Genomic DNA, 17445 nt, shown 5'->3' on the forward strand with positions numbered 1-17445 from the left:
AGGAAGACCATATCTTAAAACCCTCTAACACCCATGTTTCTTCAAATGGTAATAATTTGTTCTTTTTCATTTAGGATATATAAGAAGACATGTCAGTGGTTTTGAAGAAATTCAAAGACACAGAGATGCAGGTCATCATCAAGTTTTTCATTCTGCAAGAAAAGTCCACAACTGAGATTCACAAACTTTGTGTGAGACTTTAGAAGACTGTCCCCCAGCATAACCAACAGTTGCTAGATGGGTGGCCAAGTTTAAAACTGAGCATCCTGAGACAACAGATGCTCCTAGGTCAGGAAGACCTTCCACAGTGATTACACCTGAAAACCTCAATGCAGTGCATGCCATGATCCTTGATGATAGATGAATACCAGCTAAAAAACATTATATCCAGGGAACGAGTTGGGTCATTATCCACCAAACATCTGGACATACAGAAGCTCTCAGCAAAGTGGGTCCTCCAAATGTTTGAATACCAACCAAAAGAGAGAGAATGTGTGCTGTCATCTCAAAGGATTTTGGGTCATTTTAAAAAATGAGGTACAAATTTTTTGGCTTGTATTGTGACTGTTGATAAAAACATGGCTTCATCACTATGACCTAGAGAACATACAACAGTGAATAGAGTGGAGATACAAAGGTTCTCCACAGCCAAAGAAGTTCTGAACCCAAAAGTCATCAGGGAAGGTTCTTGCCATTGTCTTTTAATATATGGATGGTGTAATCCTTACCAAGTACCTCAAAAAAGGTGAAACTCTTACAGCATCAGTTTATACAACAGCTCTGAAGGAACTGAAGGAGGTACCGAGGAAAAACTCTGCAGGAAACTGAGCAGAGGATTGTTGTTTTAGCAGGACAACACACCTGCTCACACTATTCATTGAAACCCAACAGACAATACACAACTTGGGCTTTCAATGTCTGCCTCACCTACCCTGTTTGCCAGACCTGGTCCCATCTGACTATTTCCTATTTTCAAATTTAAAGAAACACTTGAAAGGAATAAACTTTACCACAGATGTTTAAGTCATATCTGCAACTGAGGATTGGATGTGCAACAAGGGAATGACTTTTTCAAGAGGATCGCAAATGATTCAGCAGTGTTGTAACAAGTATATAATTGTGGAAGTATACACTTGTTATATAACATTATATATAACTTGTTATGTAATTGTGGAATTATATACTTGTTATGTAACAAGTGTATAATTGTGTATAATATCTTTGTGGAGAATATGTAGAATAATGTGTGAAGTTATGTGGTTCTACTCCCTGGTGATTATCACATGGTGGAGTGATATCTTAGAGGAAGTAGAGGAGATGAGGGATCTGTGATGTTGGTGGATAAGGACCTGAAATTTCAAAGATATTTTGCTAAAACTCTGAGAACAGCACAGTGCATTATGGGAATGATGCCGAGAACACTGGTATGTAAGTGTAAAGACGTAATTGCTCCATTGTATAAGGCTTTATTCAGACTGCATATGAGTTACCGGGTTTTCAAAAGGATGAAGATATGTTGTAAAGGATTCAGTGACGTTTGACTAAGGTGATTTCTAGTCTCTGGATTGTTGAGCATTCCAGAGGTAATGCCATTATAGAGTCTAGTGGATAGAAGGACGAGGGATGTGATCGCGACATGTTATTAAGGATTAATTATCGGATTAATGAGTATCACATTTTTCATAGAATGGTTGGAGACGGGAGAACAAAAGCAATGGATGCTGTATAAAAAGGTCGTGAGCAAATAGTAAAGGCTGTTTTTTTTCTGTGGTGAGTTGAGGGTGGTTGGAATGCAATGCCTGAAAGTGTAGTGGGTGTGGAGATAGTGAATGCATTCAAGCCATGGTGTGTAATGGAGGGCTTCCTGATATGAGTTATTGACTCCAGGGTGGTCTAATAATAATAATAATAATACATGCATACCGTTCGTATGATACGTTAGATTCCAGACCACTACCTTATAGCGAATTTCATCATCATATAGTAAATCATTGCCTTTTTTATCATTTGCAGAATGCATGTAATGCATAAACGTTTTAAGTAGTCATATATGTGTGTAAGAATAATAGAATAATTTTCGGAAACGTAAAAATTATTAAAGATTATCATTATAATATCATCATCATCGAATTCCTGCCATGTACCTTCAAGGGGTGTACACGATATGATAGTACTACATGAAAAAAACTACATTATTACTAACTTCCTATCTACAATTTTCCTCCAAATCAGTCTGCTACTTGTCAAGACTTCAACATTACCAGATCTTATATTTCTATCGTCTAAGGCACTTTGTACCATATCAATCCACCTATATCTTGGTCTTCCTCTGGGTTGTTTTGCTGCCAACCTGGCAGAGAACACTTGTTTTGCTAATCTTTCCTCGCCCATTCTGTTTAAGTGACCATACTACCTGAGATTAGCTCTGCTAACACATTCCTGGATGCTGACAATGTCAAGTTCTTTCCTAATACCCTCGTTTTTAATATGATTTAATTTTAATTTAATTTTAATTTAATATGACAATATTATAACGTAATATTGTCTAAATTTGGTAACTTGTTGTGTCTGTGTGATTTTGGTGTAAATTCCATTAATTAATTTAGTATTTAACGATACGTTTCAAAGATTTGAATATGGCGCCAATGCGACATAAGATAATGGCGTCCAAAAATACGACGGCATTGTTCAAAAACTATAATGTGAGAGAATTTGTCCAATGTGATGTGTGTGGAATGTATGCATTCCCGAATGAGGCTGGAGTTTGGATTGAAAGTGATAGTGGTGGGAGAATGTGTAGAAAGTGTATGCAAAGTGAGGAGTCGAAGTATGTGTCAGGTTGTGAGACAGTTATGGTTGAAGAAAGCCAGAATGCGAGTAAAAATAGTGGCTCGATAGGGAATTGCGGTGTACAAGATGGCAATGTGAGTGGTGATCTAAGAAAGAGTGAGAGCAATTATACAGAAAGAGAAAATGGTTTGAATGATAAAAAAAATGAGGAATTATTTGTAGGAAGTGAGATCGCTAGGCTGCGCACAGTGATACAAAATGCACAGCGGCAATTAGAGCACCTGCAAAACTCTTTCCAGAGTGATTCGGCTAACGTAAATAAACAGCGTGGGAGAGTTTCCGAAATGAAGGAAAGAGTGTTGTATGGTGACTCGTTATTAAGAGGAGTAATAGATGGGAGTGTAACTAAATCGTACTTACCGGGTGCGAAATTTAAGGATGTAAGTGAGAGTATTAGAGTGCAAAAACAGAGGGTGAAAGAATTAACAATTGTGGCGGGTACGAATGAATTGAAAGGTGATAAATTTTTTATGAGAGAGGACTTGAAAGTATTGTTAAAGGTAGCGAAAGAAAAGAGTGACAGAGTTAGAATGGTGAGTCTGTTACCGCGGTATGACAGAGAGGAGTTTAGAAGGAGGGCCATAATCGCAAATGACATTATGCGCAGGTTATGCGGACGGTGTGGTGTGGAATTTGTGGACGTGTGGAATGAGTTTGATGGGCGAAAGGACTTATACAAGATGGATGGCCTGCATTTGAATGGACTTGGTGTGCGGAGACATGGAAAAAGTGTTGCTGAATGAAGTGAAAATGGATGTGCAGAACCAGGGAAACTAGAACTACCAAGGAGGGGGGGGGGGAGTGGATATCCAGACATCAGTGAGACAGTTGAGTGTAAAAATGTATATAATGTACCTGAGCCAGCACTAAGGACAAAAAATGGGAATGGGACATTTAGAATAACGCATCAAGATAGGGGTGGGACAAAGAGATCACTGCAATTCATGTATACTAATGCCAGGAGTATTAGGAACAAGAAGGAAGAATTTTTGGCCTTGATTGGCTCTTCCTGGCCACAGGTTATTGGCATTAGTGAAACATGGCTGACGGAAGATGATATAGTTAGTGGGATAGAATGTGTAGGTTATAGTATGTTTAGGAGGGACAGAGAGAATAAAATTGGGGGAGGGGTGTTATTGATGATAGTTGATGAACTGCAGCCAAGGAGAATTGAAGTATTGCAGGATAGTGAAAGGAGCTCATTTGAGGCTATTTGGTGTGAGATTGACACTGGCAGAATAAAATATACAGTTGGGTGCTGCTATAGACCAGGTGATGGAATAGATGGTGGAGATGGTATGCATAAACAAATTGATGAAATGAGTGGAAGGAAGGTAATTATTATGGGGGATTTCAACTATGGTAACAGTGATTGGAAGGAGGAGAGGACACATGTGAGGAAGGAAATGGATTTATTCAATTATTAAGGGATAACTATCTGAAACAGCATGTAATTGAAAATACTAGGGGTGTGAGAGTGCTTGACCTGGTAATAGTATCTGAGAATTTGACTGTAATGAATATGAGCATGTTGCCACCTATTGGTGAGAGTGATCATAAGGTCTTGACCTGGGAGGTGGCTAAAAGTGTGCAATTTGTGATTAAGACAGGGTATATGTGGAATTACCGTGCTGGCAAGTATGACAAGCTTAGGAGATTGCTTGGATCAGTGCCATGGCATGTACAACTGCAAAGGGCTGGACGTCGATAGAGCATGGGAAGTGGTCAAAGAGCATTTACAGGAGGTTATGGCTGATTGTATACCTAAGGTCCGAATAGTGAAACAAGGAGGGGTTAAATGGATGAATAACACCATTAAGCTTGAGCTGCAAAAAAAGAAACAACTATGGAGGGTATTTAAAGAAAGGGGTGACCTGCAGGCACACGAATGGTATAAAGTGCAGGCCAGAAGGGTAACGAGTGTGGTAAAAACAGCAAAAGCCGGTTATGAAAGGAAACTAGCTATGCAAGCAAAAGAGAATCCCAAACAGTTCTTTCAATATGCTGCAAGCAAGAAAAAAACTGTACATGGCAAAATGATTTTAAGGAATGACGATGGTAAAGAGTTCACTGAACCAGTCGATATAGTGGAGTTACTGAGCACGCACTTTGCAAAAGTATATCGTCCAGGTGGTGACGTTGAAAAAATGAAGGAACCATTAGTTTATACAGGAATTGTGATGAATGAAGTGGAGGTGAATAGTCTATTACAGAACCTTAATGTGAATACATCTGTGGGATTGGATGGTATACCGGCACGGGTCTTGCATGAAGCGGCTAATGAATTATCAGTGCCCTTGACCATGTTGTTTAATCTGAGTCTTGGGTCTGGCTTAATCCCGAAGGCATGGAAAGAGGGGAAAATAGTTTCACTGCATAAAGGAGGATCCAAGACTATGGTTGCAAATCAGGAGTCGTTGTGAAGGTCTTGGAGAAAGTAGTCAAGGGAAAAATACAGGAATGGATTGATGAAAATGAGATACTGTACAGGGGACAGCATGGCTTTGTGAAGGGTACATCATGCTTCAGTAACTTGCTCAAGTTTTATAACAAGGTGACGGCTGAACTGGAAAAGGGAAGTGGGTTTACAGTGATACTGCTGGACCTGGCAAAGGCGTTTGACAGGATACCACATGGAATACTAATCCGTAAACTACAACATATGGGAATGGATATAGGGTTGGTGAGATGGATAGCTGGGTGGTTGATGGAGAGATATCAAAGAGTAGTTTATTCAGGAGTAGAGTCCAAAAGACGGCCTGTGACTAGTGGTGTGCCACAGGGTTCTGTTCTTGGACCACTGCTGTTTAATCTGTTCATTAACGATATAGGGAAGGGTCTAAGTGGGACAGTTCATTTGTTCGCTGATGATGCAAAGTTGGGTAGGGCGATAGTGAACGCAGAAGATGTCAAAGTCTTGCAAGATGACTTAGATAGATTGGAGTTCTGGAGTAAGGAGAATGGATGTCAATTTAATGTGACAAAATGTAAGGTTATGCATTTCGGAGTGAAAAGATTAGCAGCAGTATACCACATTGGTGGAACTGTACTCCAAGAGATTGATGAGGCCAGGAACTTGGGAGTGTTGGTGGATAGGGAGATGAAGTTTAGGGGGCACATTGCAAAAGTAGCTAAATCAGCTCATCAACTCACTTGGTTGTTGAAAAATACCTTGACGAGCAGAGACAAGCAAGTTATTGTACCTCTGTACCGAGCCCTGATAAGACCTCATCTCGACTACTGTGCCCAGATTTGGTCACCTCGGTTCCTTCTTGATGGGGAGGAGGTGGAGAGGATCCAGAGGTGAGTGACTAAGATGATAGCAGGTCTATGGAATGAACCATATGAGAACAGGTTGAAGATTTGTGGGTTGCAGAAACTAGTTGATAGGCGGAAAAGGGGAGATATGATTGAGACATTCAAATTGCTAAAAGGATTCTATAGGACTAATTCAGATGATATTTTTGAGTTCAGGACTGGTGGTGGGAGAACTAGGGTCACCCATGGAAGCTGGGCAAGAGCGTGGTTAGCAGGGGTGTTAGAGCTGGGTTCTTTACTTTTAGAGTGGTAAATGAGTGGAATAAGCTGCCAGAGTCTGTTGTGGGTGCTATGACGGTGAACGAGTTCAAGGCAAGGTATGATAGATACTGTGAGAATGTTGAACAGTTGTGTGAACATGATGTTTAGGGCCTCCCTCGATGAGTCTAAGGACTCCTGGAGTAGCCCGTAGTAATAATAATAATAATGATATTGCCATTGATGCCATCTGTTCATGCCTATAATCTTTCTCAGGACTCTCATATCTGCGGTCTCTAGTCTTTGGTCAAGTGTTTTACTTCTGACCCAGCTCTCAGATCCATAAGTTAAAACTGGTTTGAACACTGTCTTGTATACAGCTAATTTAGTGTTCCGACTAATTTTTCTCTTATTCCATATGAATTTATTCAATTGACTTCCCATACCGGCTTTGCTGATTCTGTTGTCTATTTCTATATTTAATTTACCATCTTCAGTAAAAATCGTGCCTAAGTAGCTGAAATGTGTTACTTGTTCCACAGGTTCTCCATTCACAAACAGTTGACATTTTCAATGATTCTGCCTATTTTCATTGTCTTTGTGTTTTTATTGCTGACCTTCATACCATATCTATTACAACAGCTATTCAATTTAGTCAGAGAATCTTGCAGACTTGTAGCGGATTTATTTAGAAGTATAACATTAGAAGTATAGCATAAAGCAAAGAGCTGACATTAACATCTCCAATTTTGATATCATGTTTAATACCACTTTCCTTCATAATGTGATCTATATAGATAATGAATAGATGCGATAATGTACATCCTTGTCTCATACCAGATTTAACATTAAACCATCTTCCTGTACTTCCTTCAATTCTAACTGCTGACTTACAACTCAAATGAAGACTAAGTATTGCTTGATATAATGCCCCATTGACACCATATAACTGCAGCGTATTGAATAGCTTCTCTCTCTTGGCACCTTGTCATATGCCTTTTCCAAATCGACAAAACTTAAATACAGATCTTTGTTATATTCCCATGCTTTCTCGACTATTTGTCGTAAAGTGAAGATCTGATCCTGACAGCCTCTATTTGGCTTGAATCCAGCTTGTTCTTCACCGAGCTTTTCTTCCACAATTCTTCTCAACCGTTTCTCAAGTATACTTGCATAGATCTTGCCAGGAACAATCAGTAGGGAAATACCTCTGTAATTATATAATATTATTATTACGATTATTATTAAACTTAAAGATTGTTACATTTTGCGAATCACTGTAGTATTAACTAGTGTACAGGAGCACTTTTCACTTGACCAAGAACTTTATCTTTGTTTTTAACACATGTAACAACAATAGTGTGAGGTAAGTTTAGCCTGCAGCATCTCTGCGATGCACCTTTGTGATGAAATTTAATAATTTTATTCTTAGTAGGTAATCTAATAGGTTATGTGTCTTCTTTTTGCTGGAAGCAACAGCAATCTTACTTGGAATTTTATCAAAGCTATGACATTATTAGCAACTATAAAAGAAAATAATAGGTATAAACAGTTTACAATTCACAGCCAAAGAAACACAAAGAGATGTAACGAGCAGCTAACGTTGTAACTAAACAGCCACGGAAACGCGATGCGATTAATTCACGGGAGCCACTAGTTGCTAAAACCTTTGTATGAGTTGACTCATACAATTGTTGACTGCTCCATTGTACAATAAGGAGGCCAGACTGTTCTGATAAACATCTAGAACAAAAATGATATTAAAGCAATTGATATAACCACAAGAAAGAATATATCTTAAAACCCTTTAACTCCCTTGTTTCATCAAATTATAATAATTTGTTCGTTTAGGATATATAAGAAGACATAAAATTAATTTTTGTTCTGGATGTTAATCAGAACTTTCCATTCCCCACCCTTGTATAAATGGGTGCTGGTTATAATTGAAAAGCGTCATATAAGTGGATCGTTGTAAAGCGAAGCGTTATAAGACTGGTATTGATATAATGACTTGAAGGATTATTGACCTAAAGCACTAGTCTCGGGGCCTATAAATGTTTCTTGCATTATTGTTAAATTAAAATGTAATCACTAAAGCATTTTGGTTACATCAGTTTAAAAATAAATAAATAAAAATAATAACATTTTCATCATAATGTCTTTCTCACAAGCAGACAAAAGAAGTTAGCTGTTAGAAGATTCCCAAAGCATAAAGAAATATTTATCAGAACAGTAAACAAAAACAGTAGTTTGACTTGCTGTATTTAGTCTGCTTCTAAAAAAATATAAAACAAAAAATAATTTTTAGCACTGTTTCAGAATAAAAAGAAATAAATTTTAAAAGGTAATGCAATTCAAAATGGTTATAATTAAAATACGTGTATATACTGTGTGTGTGTGTGTGTGTAGTAAGCAAATGATAATGCCCACTCTGCAATGAAAATTTCACTAAAATTTTCTCTGACTCTTTAGAACCTAGCAGATAAGTTAGAGGAAAAAGTCACAGATATTCTGATAATTTTAAAGGTAACTAAAATGATAAATTATGGTAAACAAATCACAGCAGTATCGGCAGTTGTTACATTAGAGCTACCTAACTTCGTGCTCACTTTATTTTTGTGATGTTTTCTTTTTTCTGGTTATCACATCAAGCAATTACTTGGTGATCTTTTTGCTCTCAATCTTTCTCTCTCCCTCTCAGTGTAAACTAATATGCTTATTTATTTATTATTTTTTTTAGCATTCCACTTTTATAAAAGCACCATGTCACTTTAAATTATAAAACCAAACTTCCTTCACATTGGTTATTCATTTTGCTGCAGTGTATTATTATATATATAAGGTGCCTCCATGGAGTCAAAAGACTCATCGCAGAAAAATTCACTACAGGTAGCTATTAGCTACCTTCCTGAAACGACTTAAGTCCACTAGATTTTTTCCCAGTATTCACTATGCTGACTTAGCAGAGTTCCTTACCGATTTCTTTTTATAAACGAAGTGCTAGTTTAACAATAAATAAACCATGTTTGTTATTAATATCTCGTGCACAGTTTAACTATGTATAAACTTTTTTAAGTCAAGTTATTGCAAACGAAAGTTGCTTGGCAAATAAATCAATGTTCATCCTTCCTGATCAAATTATTTTGTTAACTTGTGTTATATTATTATTATTATTATTATTATCAAACAAGACCTCATGGAGTCAAAGACTCATCTAGGAGGTCCTTTTATCTTACACACACATCTCATCATACCGTGTCTTAAACACATTCAAACTACTTGCAGACACCACGCTCTCAGGCAAGGCATTCCAATCACTCACAACTCTGCACGAAAAAAAACCTACCTCTCAATCCCTTACTCACACCCTCCTTATACAGTTTCCAGGGATGACCTCTGGTTCTCCCCTGATCTCCCACTATTCTCTGTAGAACTTCTCCACCATTGATCCTATAAAACCCCTTACCAACTTGTAGGTCTCTATCATATCTCCCCTCTTCCTTCTCTCCACGAGACTCTGCAAATTACATCTTTTCAATCTTTCCTCATACTCAACATTCCAGAGGTCAGAAACTACCTTAGTCAGTCGCCTTTGGACCCTTTCCAACATCTCTTCATCCTTCTGAAAACCCGGTGACCAAATCTGGGCACAATAGTCCAAGTGTGGCCTAATCAAAGCCTTATACATTGGAACAAGTATCTCCCTACTTCTACATGTCAGTGTCCTCCGCATCATTCCCAGAAGTCTTTGTGTTGTCTTCACAATTTTGGCGATGTGTCCCCTAAATTTTAGATCCTTATCCACTATCACCCCCAGATCTCTTATTTCCTCTACTTCCAACAATATATTCTCACCAAGCATAAATTCTGCATCCCATCTTTGTTTTCCAAATTTTAAAACTTTACATTTTGCAACATTGAACTCACATCCCCATTTGCTTGCCCAATCACTCAATTTATTCAAGTCTTCTTGCAAGGCCACAACATCTCCACTACTCTTTATGGTTCGTCCCAACTTTGCATCATCTGCAAACAACTGAATATCTCCATCCAAATCTTCACCAATATCATTAATATATAAGTTAAATAGTAATGGCCCTAAAACAGACCCCTGAGGCACTCCACTAGTGACTTTCCTTTTCCTGGATATTGCACCCCCATACACAACTTGTTGATACCTATCAGATAGCTAGTCTCCAATCCAATGCACTAATCTAACATCCAACCCCATCTGCTCTAGTTTGACTGTCAACTTATCATGAGGTACTCTATCAAAAGCCTTTGCGAAATCCAAGTATATTACTGTGTATCCTTCTCCTCTGTCCAAGGAAGCAGTCACTTTATTGTAATAAGTAAGTAGATTACTAAAACATGACCTCCCTTTAGCAAATCCATGCTGTCCATCAAAGATTATACCATTGTTGTCAACCCAACTCTGGATCCTAGTTCTCACAAGCTTCTCCAACAACTTAACCACAACACCTGACACACAGATAGGCCTATAGTTTGATGCTTGAGTTCGATCACCTCCTTTATGAAGTGGCACAATCTTGCCCTCCTTCCACTCTTTAGGAACTTGACCAAGTGCAAGACTCGTATTAAAAAAATATGTCAAGGCAGGTGTCAACTCTCTGGCACACTCCTTCAGAATACGTGGTGATATATTGTCAAGTCCCACAGCCTTATTTACATCTAGTTTACTCAACTCCCCAAACACCTCTTGCTCACTTACAGTCAGTCTCTCCTCCCCATCATCAACTGCTCTTAATCTCTCCATGAAGTCACATTCACAAGATTGAAAGATCTTTATGAATTGCTCATTAAGTATCTCCACAACACATTCTGCAACAGCTGTCTTTATACCATTTCCTCCAATCAGTGTCATCCTTCCATAATCATTCTTTCTTTTGCTGGCTACATATCGAAAGAACTCCCTAGGATTCAATTATATCACACATAATATCATGAAAAACTTCAACTGTTATAATAAAAATGTTTTCCCATCAAGGCTAAGATATATCATTATGCAGAGGCAGGAACGCTATGGTTGGGCCATCGTAAGAAGGGTGCAAGTAACATTTTATTGAAAATGGAGCACTAAAAGAAAGCGCGTAGCTATGAATTTGTCAAGAGTGCCAATAACCAAGTTATGCTACCGGCCACCAATGTACTTCGTTTCTAAAATATCTTAATTTTTATAATCCCTATATATCATAACAAATGAAAAAATGGCTCATCAAAAAGTGCTTATTTTTAAGGTGTACTGCTTAAATTAAGCATGCCGATGTCACAAGCCAAGAAATTATATAATAAATTACGTAGAAATAGCTGATATTAAAGATCCAACATTATTTCAAGCCGAATGTTCGTAGAAACTATGATTGAAAGTTTCCTAAATTTGACCTGAGAGCTTTTGAGAATACAAATCCTCATAAGCTTTCAGGTTATTTTAACCCTGCGGAGGTCGTGGTTGAAAAATTGCAGCGTAGGTCGCGTGTATCTGAGAGATACATTCATTACTAGTATGTGCTAAAATGCAATAAAACTTAAAAAAAAAAAACACTGAAAATATAACGCATGGTTTATTTATTTTCCGTTACAATCTAGAAATTATTGAACAAAGAAACAAAGAAAAAAAAATAAACCAATACTATACTGACATCAGAGTTCGCAGTATCTCTCAGATACAATTTACTATCAAATATCACTTTCAACTCTATCATTCTTATCATCGGGCTAACAAAATCGCTGAATCCCTTCAACTTCTGATGGATTATCCGATCGATATAGTTTTCCGGCCATTTTCAACAGTAAATATAAAAAAACAACAACAAAACCAATACTATACTGACATCGGAGGTCGCGGTATCTCTCAGATACAAATTTACTATGAAATATCACACACCTTTACATAACGTGTGTTAAACCAAAACCGACCACATAAACAGTGTGGAATATCACTCATAATACATGCATGTGTAGCTACTCATGACCTCCAAGCTATACACTGGATATGTGTAAGAATATTTATATTAAACAATTTGTTTGTATGTCTCAAATCAGCTCCGACCTCTGCAGGGTTAAGTAGTGCAAGCTAAGGCATCGGAGTTGACTTAGCTTCCACTGCTTAAAATAACGTGTTTATATATTCGCCTTTTATTAGAGCATCTGATAAAGGTTTCACTGGCCTGACAGTTGTTTCAAACTGATTGATGGATTGGCTGATTCTTTGTCTCCTCAGAGACAAAGCAATTCAGTTTGTTCAAAAAAAAAACACATGTCTAAACTGAGACCTCAGTTATGAAGTATAAGTCATAGGTTCATTCCAACTTCTTGATATCTGAATTGCCATGATCTGCATAGTGCTCCTGAAAACCTGAAGGAAAGAGGGAAGGACGTGGGTGAAGTCCATATCTGGGTGGGAGCCCCCTCAAGGCTGACCAGCTTTGTGTTGACCTTCTCAGGATTTTATGACTCCCTGCCCCCCTCTAGGGACATTACTCATTCGATCTGAATTTACACGACTAAAGGTAAATGGAAGAGTCAGATAAATTTGAATTTTGGCATTTTTTAACCTGCATAGTATTGATGGCATGTACTAATGCTTTATGAACCGAGAGTTCCCCAAAATTTACTGTCTTAAAGACAGAAATTTCAAGATAGAGCTGTAGAAAGCTTCAGTTATTGTAGAGTATAACTTGCTTGCTGGATTTTTGTGCATCCCTCTTCTGGATTCTCCATAAATTATTATTATGTGACACCTCCACGAAGTCCAAAGGCTCATCGAGGGAGGGCACCTACTCTACAACTCTCCATCACCATCACTCATTGCACCAACTACAACGAACCTCAACTACTATCATCATCAACACCAATGCCATTTACCGCCAACCACCAGTAGTATTTTTGCAGACAATCACAAACATCCATGCCTACAGCAGGATTCAAATCTGCAGCCTTTTGGCTGGAAAGCAGATACACTAACCATTTGGCCAACTAGGCTAGTGATGGTACTTGAATTCAGCAATTAGAAAGATGATTTTGCTAGTGATTGGTGGTTGGGGAAACTGAAGAAATGCCACTTCCTTTACTGTCAACATGGGAACACGCAGGCCATACTAATACAAAACCAAATACATTTTATTAGAGGGCAATAACAAAACGAGTGATTAACTGTTCTAAGCTTCCATATATACAAGTTGTGCTGTCAGTGTGAAATTTCCAGAACAGGTCTTTCCTGGAAGGATGGCTACTTGAAAAAATTCCTATATCCATATTCAAATTCCATGCTAGGTGATTGAAATTGGAAGATTTTTTGAGTACAACTGTTTGGATTTTAGAGATAACAGATTTATTCCTTTGACTAATGTTTGTCTAATAAGATGACTTGTAGTCTGATACTATCTGGGAATCATTTACTAATGGTATTAATAAAGAAGCGATATAAGAAACTGGGAGGTTAAATCTGCCTTGTAAAGTGATGGAGAAGATGATGCTGAAGCTCCACCCTCTTGCTTGCGATGATTCCAAAAGAAATGGAGTAAGGGTTTATACAGATCAACTTCTGTATTTTCCCTGATATCTGTAAGATGGATTACGTGTCATAGTGCAGAGATGACCAAGTTTTGATGATAGTGGCTCTTGCTGAAAAGGAGAGAAGATCGATGTGTCTTGCTGGTCAAGTCTTCTGTTGTCAGTGTTTGAGCTTCTGGGAATGGAACTTCTAGGATATTTTTAGGAGCTGTTGTTCGGATTAATAACTTGATTTTATTAGGGTTGTCCTCAAGTCCACATTTTCTCCTAACGGATGGAGTATGTTAAAGAATGTGCTCATAGAACTATTATCTTTGAAGGTACAGATTAAATCATCCGCATAGTCGATGGTTTTCCACTCTTGGGATGGCTGATGGTAGTGGTATTCCTCATATCATGGTGGTATTGTTCACCCCATCTCAGAAACAGTTCTAATACCAGAGAGAAAAGTAATGGACTCGAAGGACAACCCTAACGTACTACTTTGCAAAGGGACATGGGATCTGATATGTAGCCATTTACTATCAAACTGGTTTTGGCTTCAAAATAAATTCCTCTGATTGCCCAGCATAAACTTTTGCCAAACCCTCCAAGATATAAAATGTGGAAGAGAAATTCGCGTTGGACTTCATCAAACGCTTTTATAAGTCTATGCTGAGTACCGCCAAGAAATACTGTTTATTCTTGGAAAGCTGTATAATATCTCGTAGCAGGAAGAGATTTAGTCCCATCTCCCGGCTTTGGACTAAGTCTGCACTGCTTTAGCCACTTTTTTGATTTCACCTGCTGTTATAGGGCTGTTGTGGATCATCTGAAGATCAGTCAGCAACCTTAGTATATGCCACATACCTGGAGCTACCGCTGCTTGCTTATCCGAGGAGGCTTCTTAGTGGTCAGTAAAAGCTTCCATAATTCTCTGAGTGTTGCTTACTGTGTTTCCTTGTAATGTGATTTCCTTGATGGTTTGTTTTCTTCTCTTTGTCTAAAAGAGAAGAAAACCACTTGATTCGCATCCTTACTTTAAAGTTTTCTTCTTCTGGAGAAGAATTCTCTGAGACCACTGTATAAGTAAAGGATCTAATCCAAAAACTAGGCGATCCCTGAGATCACTCTAACCTCAGCGGTGGTTCTATTCAGTTACAGGTTCACCATACCACTGAGAAGAACTGCTCATATCCTAGAGAATGGCATTCACCAAAGAGACCACCCTGGAGAAAATATCCCCAAAAGCTCTGTTATGTGCATGGTTGCCTCTCCAAAAAATCGGGCGATCCTTCGGATCACTCAACAGTGAGTGACACGAAGAATTATTTAACTCAGCAGTAGTTGTGCTCAGTGGTAGGATGAGCCTGTCATTGAGTAGAACCACCACTGAGTAGTGAGTTAAATGATCTTTCAGGTTACTCGTTGAGTTTAGAGTATCTGGAAAAGGGGGGGGGAAATCGCCTAGTATTTGGATAAGACTCTTTATTTATACAGCAGTCTCTGAGGAGAACCAACTGGTTCGTAACAGCTGTCAGGCCAGTGAAACCTTTTCAAATGCACTAATAAATGGGAAAATATATCGATGCTTGAGTAGCTGTCGTGTTCTTTTAAGTAGTGCAAGCTAAGGCAACTCCGATGCCACAGATCGTATTCTCGTAAGCTCTCTGTATAAAAAATGTTTATTACTATTAGTCACTTTTGCATATAGCAGAGTCAACTTGTGAAACCTATTATACTGTCCTAAAACAACTGTGTTTTGTAGTTGAATTTAGCAAACTGTTAACCACTACCCCCCACCTCCCATTCTCTTCAACTATTAATAACAATACCTAGCACAGCTGAGATTACTGCTCATTCTGAATGAATCATTCCAATAGTTGTGATATTAGATGGTCTGAGTGTGTGGAATACTCAGCAGTTTAGCTAGACTTTTACCTCTCTAGACAAATTCGTAACAAAGCGCCTTTTATAGTTTGACAGTTGCAAAACTTGGTAACACATATTGCAAGCGGCGTACGAACACTTGCATTGGGGCAGTTGCCAAGGGCATCGTCAGTGGTGAGACTTAATCGGTCACGGATGACATAGACCAAGTTTTAAAAGATTAAAAAAGTCTTTTACTGCAAAATATTTTATTTTTATTTTTAATTCAGTGCATTGGGAAAAATCTCATTCTTGATTTCTGTTAAACAAAGAAATTCTCAAAAAAGTTTTCTTTTTTTATATTTACATTTATTAATTTATGAAATGTATAAATACATTTATACATTTCATTTGTTTACTACAAAATTCTATTGTAAATATATATTTTTTCTTTTTTTTTATATTTAAATTTAGGTATATTTATTTACATATTCATTTTATTTTTTACTACAAAATTCTGTTGTAAATATATATACATAGATCACATCGACTACATCTGTTGGACTCAACCTGGCTGCAGTAGCTAAGCTTCCAGGAAATTAATAGTTTAAAAAGGACAATGCGAAATGTGCTCAGCAAACAGAATTTTGATGTAAATGTGCCAACTCATCGAAAAAATATTTCCAGACATTTTGAGGCAAACAACAAAAGGAGAAGAATATTTTAGTTTGACTGTGGACCTGCATCCAATCGCATTGTTATTTTTAGCACCTAAAGAAATCTGCAGCTTCTAGCACGATCTGAGCACTAGTACGCTACAAATACTACTAGTACATACAAATATTCTGAACAGTGTTGCCAAACATACAATATAAACAGGAATGCTAGATTAAATACGGAGAATTTTTTTGCTTTAATTATATTAGCAGTAGTATAATAATACTTACTGCCCCCCCCCCCACCTCTTAGCATTCACAGCACTCCAAGGGGGTAGCTACCGCCCAGGTTAAGAACCACAGAGCCTTTGAATAGCAAATTTCTGCCAGTCATCCTACTATATGGAAATTTGTGGAGGCAATAAGGAGAGGGCAAAATCTTAGTGAACTGCGCATCGAATAATACTTAAGTGACCAAGAAGTTCCTGTTGGACGGAAATTATTGAGTATGTACAGACAAAATAAGACTAGTTAGCAATTTTGCACCAACTAACAGCATTTATGATTGTTTATGTGGTATTGCATACAATTTCATGTTTTACTCGAGCATGCAACTTTTTATGGTTTATCCAAAGGTGTGTTTATTATTATTATTCTCTTACACCACTGTTATAACATTTATTATACTATCAAATTGATAACATTATGCATATATAACAACGATCTTTGTCAAAACTTTTCAATTTTAAGGTTACAAAAACCAAAACAAAGACCTTATGTTATAATCTCTTTGTTAATAAAAAGTTCTAATATCATAATGAAGTTGTTGTCACATTATTTAATTACTCCAGTTATGGAATCTTTGTGCATATGAAACCATTCTAAAATTTATAAGGGCATAATTTGGATTTATTGCATGTCATTCCAAATTTCTCTCTTTCTCTTTTCCCCCATTTTTACACCTCTTTTTTCGGTCACTGAGTATGTGAAGCTTTATTTATGAACAAGCAAAAATACCACTGATGTTTTTAAAATGTTAGAA

General features: G+C 37.6%; 1 protein-coding gene across 4 annotated transcripts in view; it reads left to right on the top strand.

The window, feature by feature from the left end:
* Positions 1 to 17445, top strand: part of LOC150092489 (uncharacterized) — a 171452-nt gene that overhangs the window by 57476 nt on the left and 96531 nt on the right. The window contains exon 4 of one of the 4 annotated variants that reach the window (XM_090414776.1): positions 16288 to 17102. The exons of the other annotated variants lie outside the window; for them this stretch is intronic. Within the exon in view, the coding sequence (XP_090270902.1) occupies positions 16288 to 16334 (47 nt within the window). The 3' untranslated portion in view covers positions 16335 to 17102. Of the gene's footprint in view, positions 1 to 16287; positions 17103 to 17445 lie in introns of those variants that run through there. 4 annotated transcript variants of the gene reach the window in all.

Source organism: Typopeltis vanoorti, chromosome 25, assembly GCF_054136105.1.
Source record: "Typopeltis vanoorti isolate ZY-2024b chromosome 25, IOZ_Tvanoo_1.0, whole genome shotgun sequence".
NCBI lineage: Eukaryota > Metazoa > Arthropoda > Arachnida > Uropygi > Thelyphonidae > Typopeltis > Typopeltis vanoorti.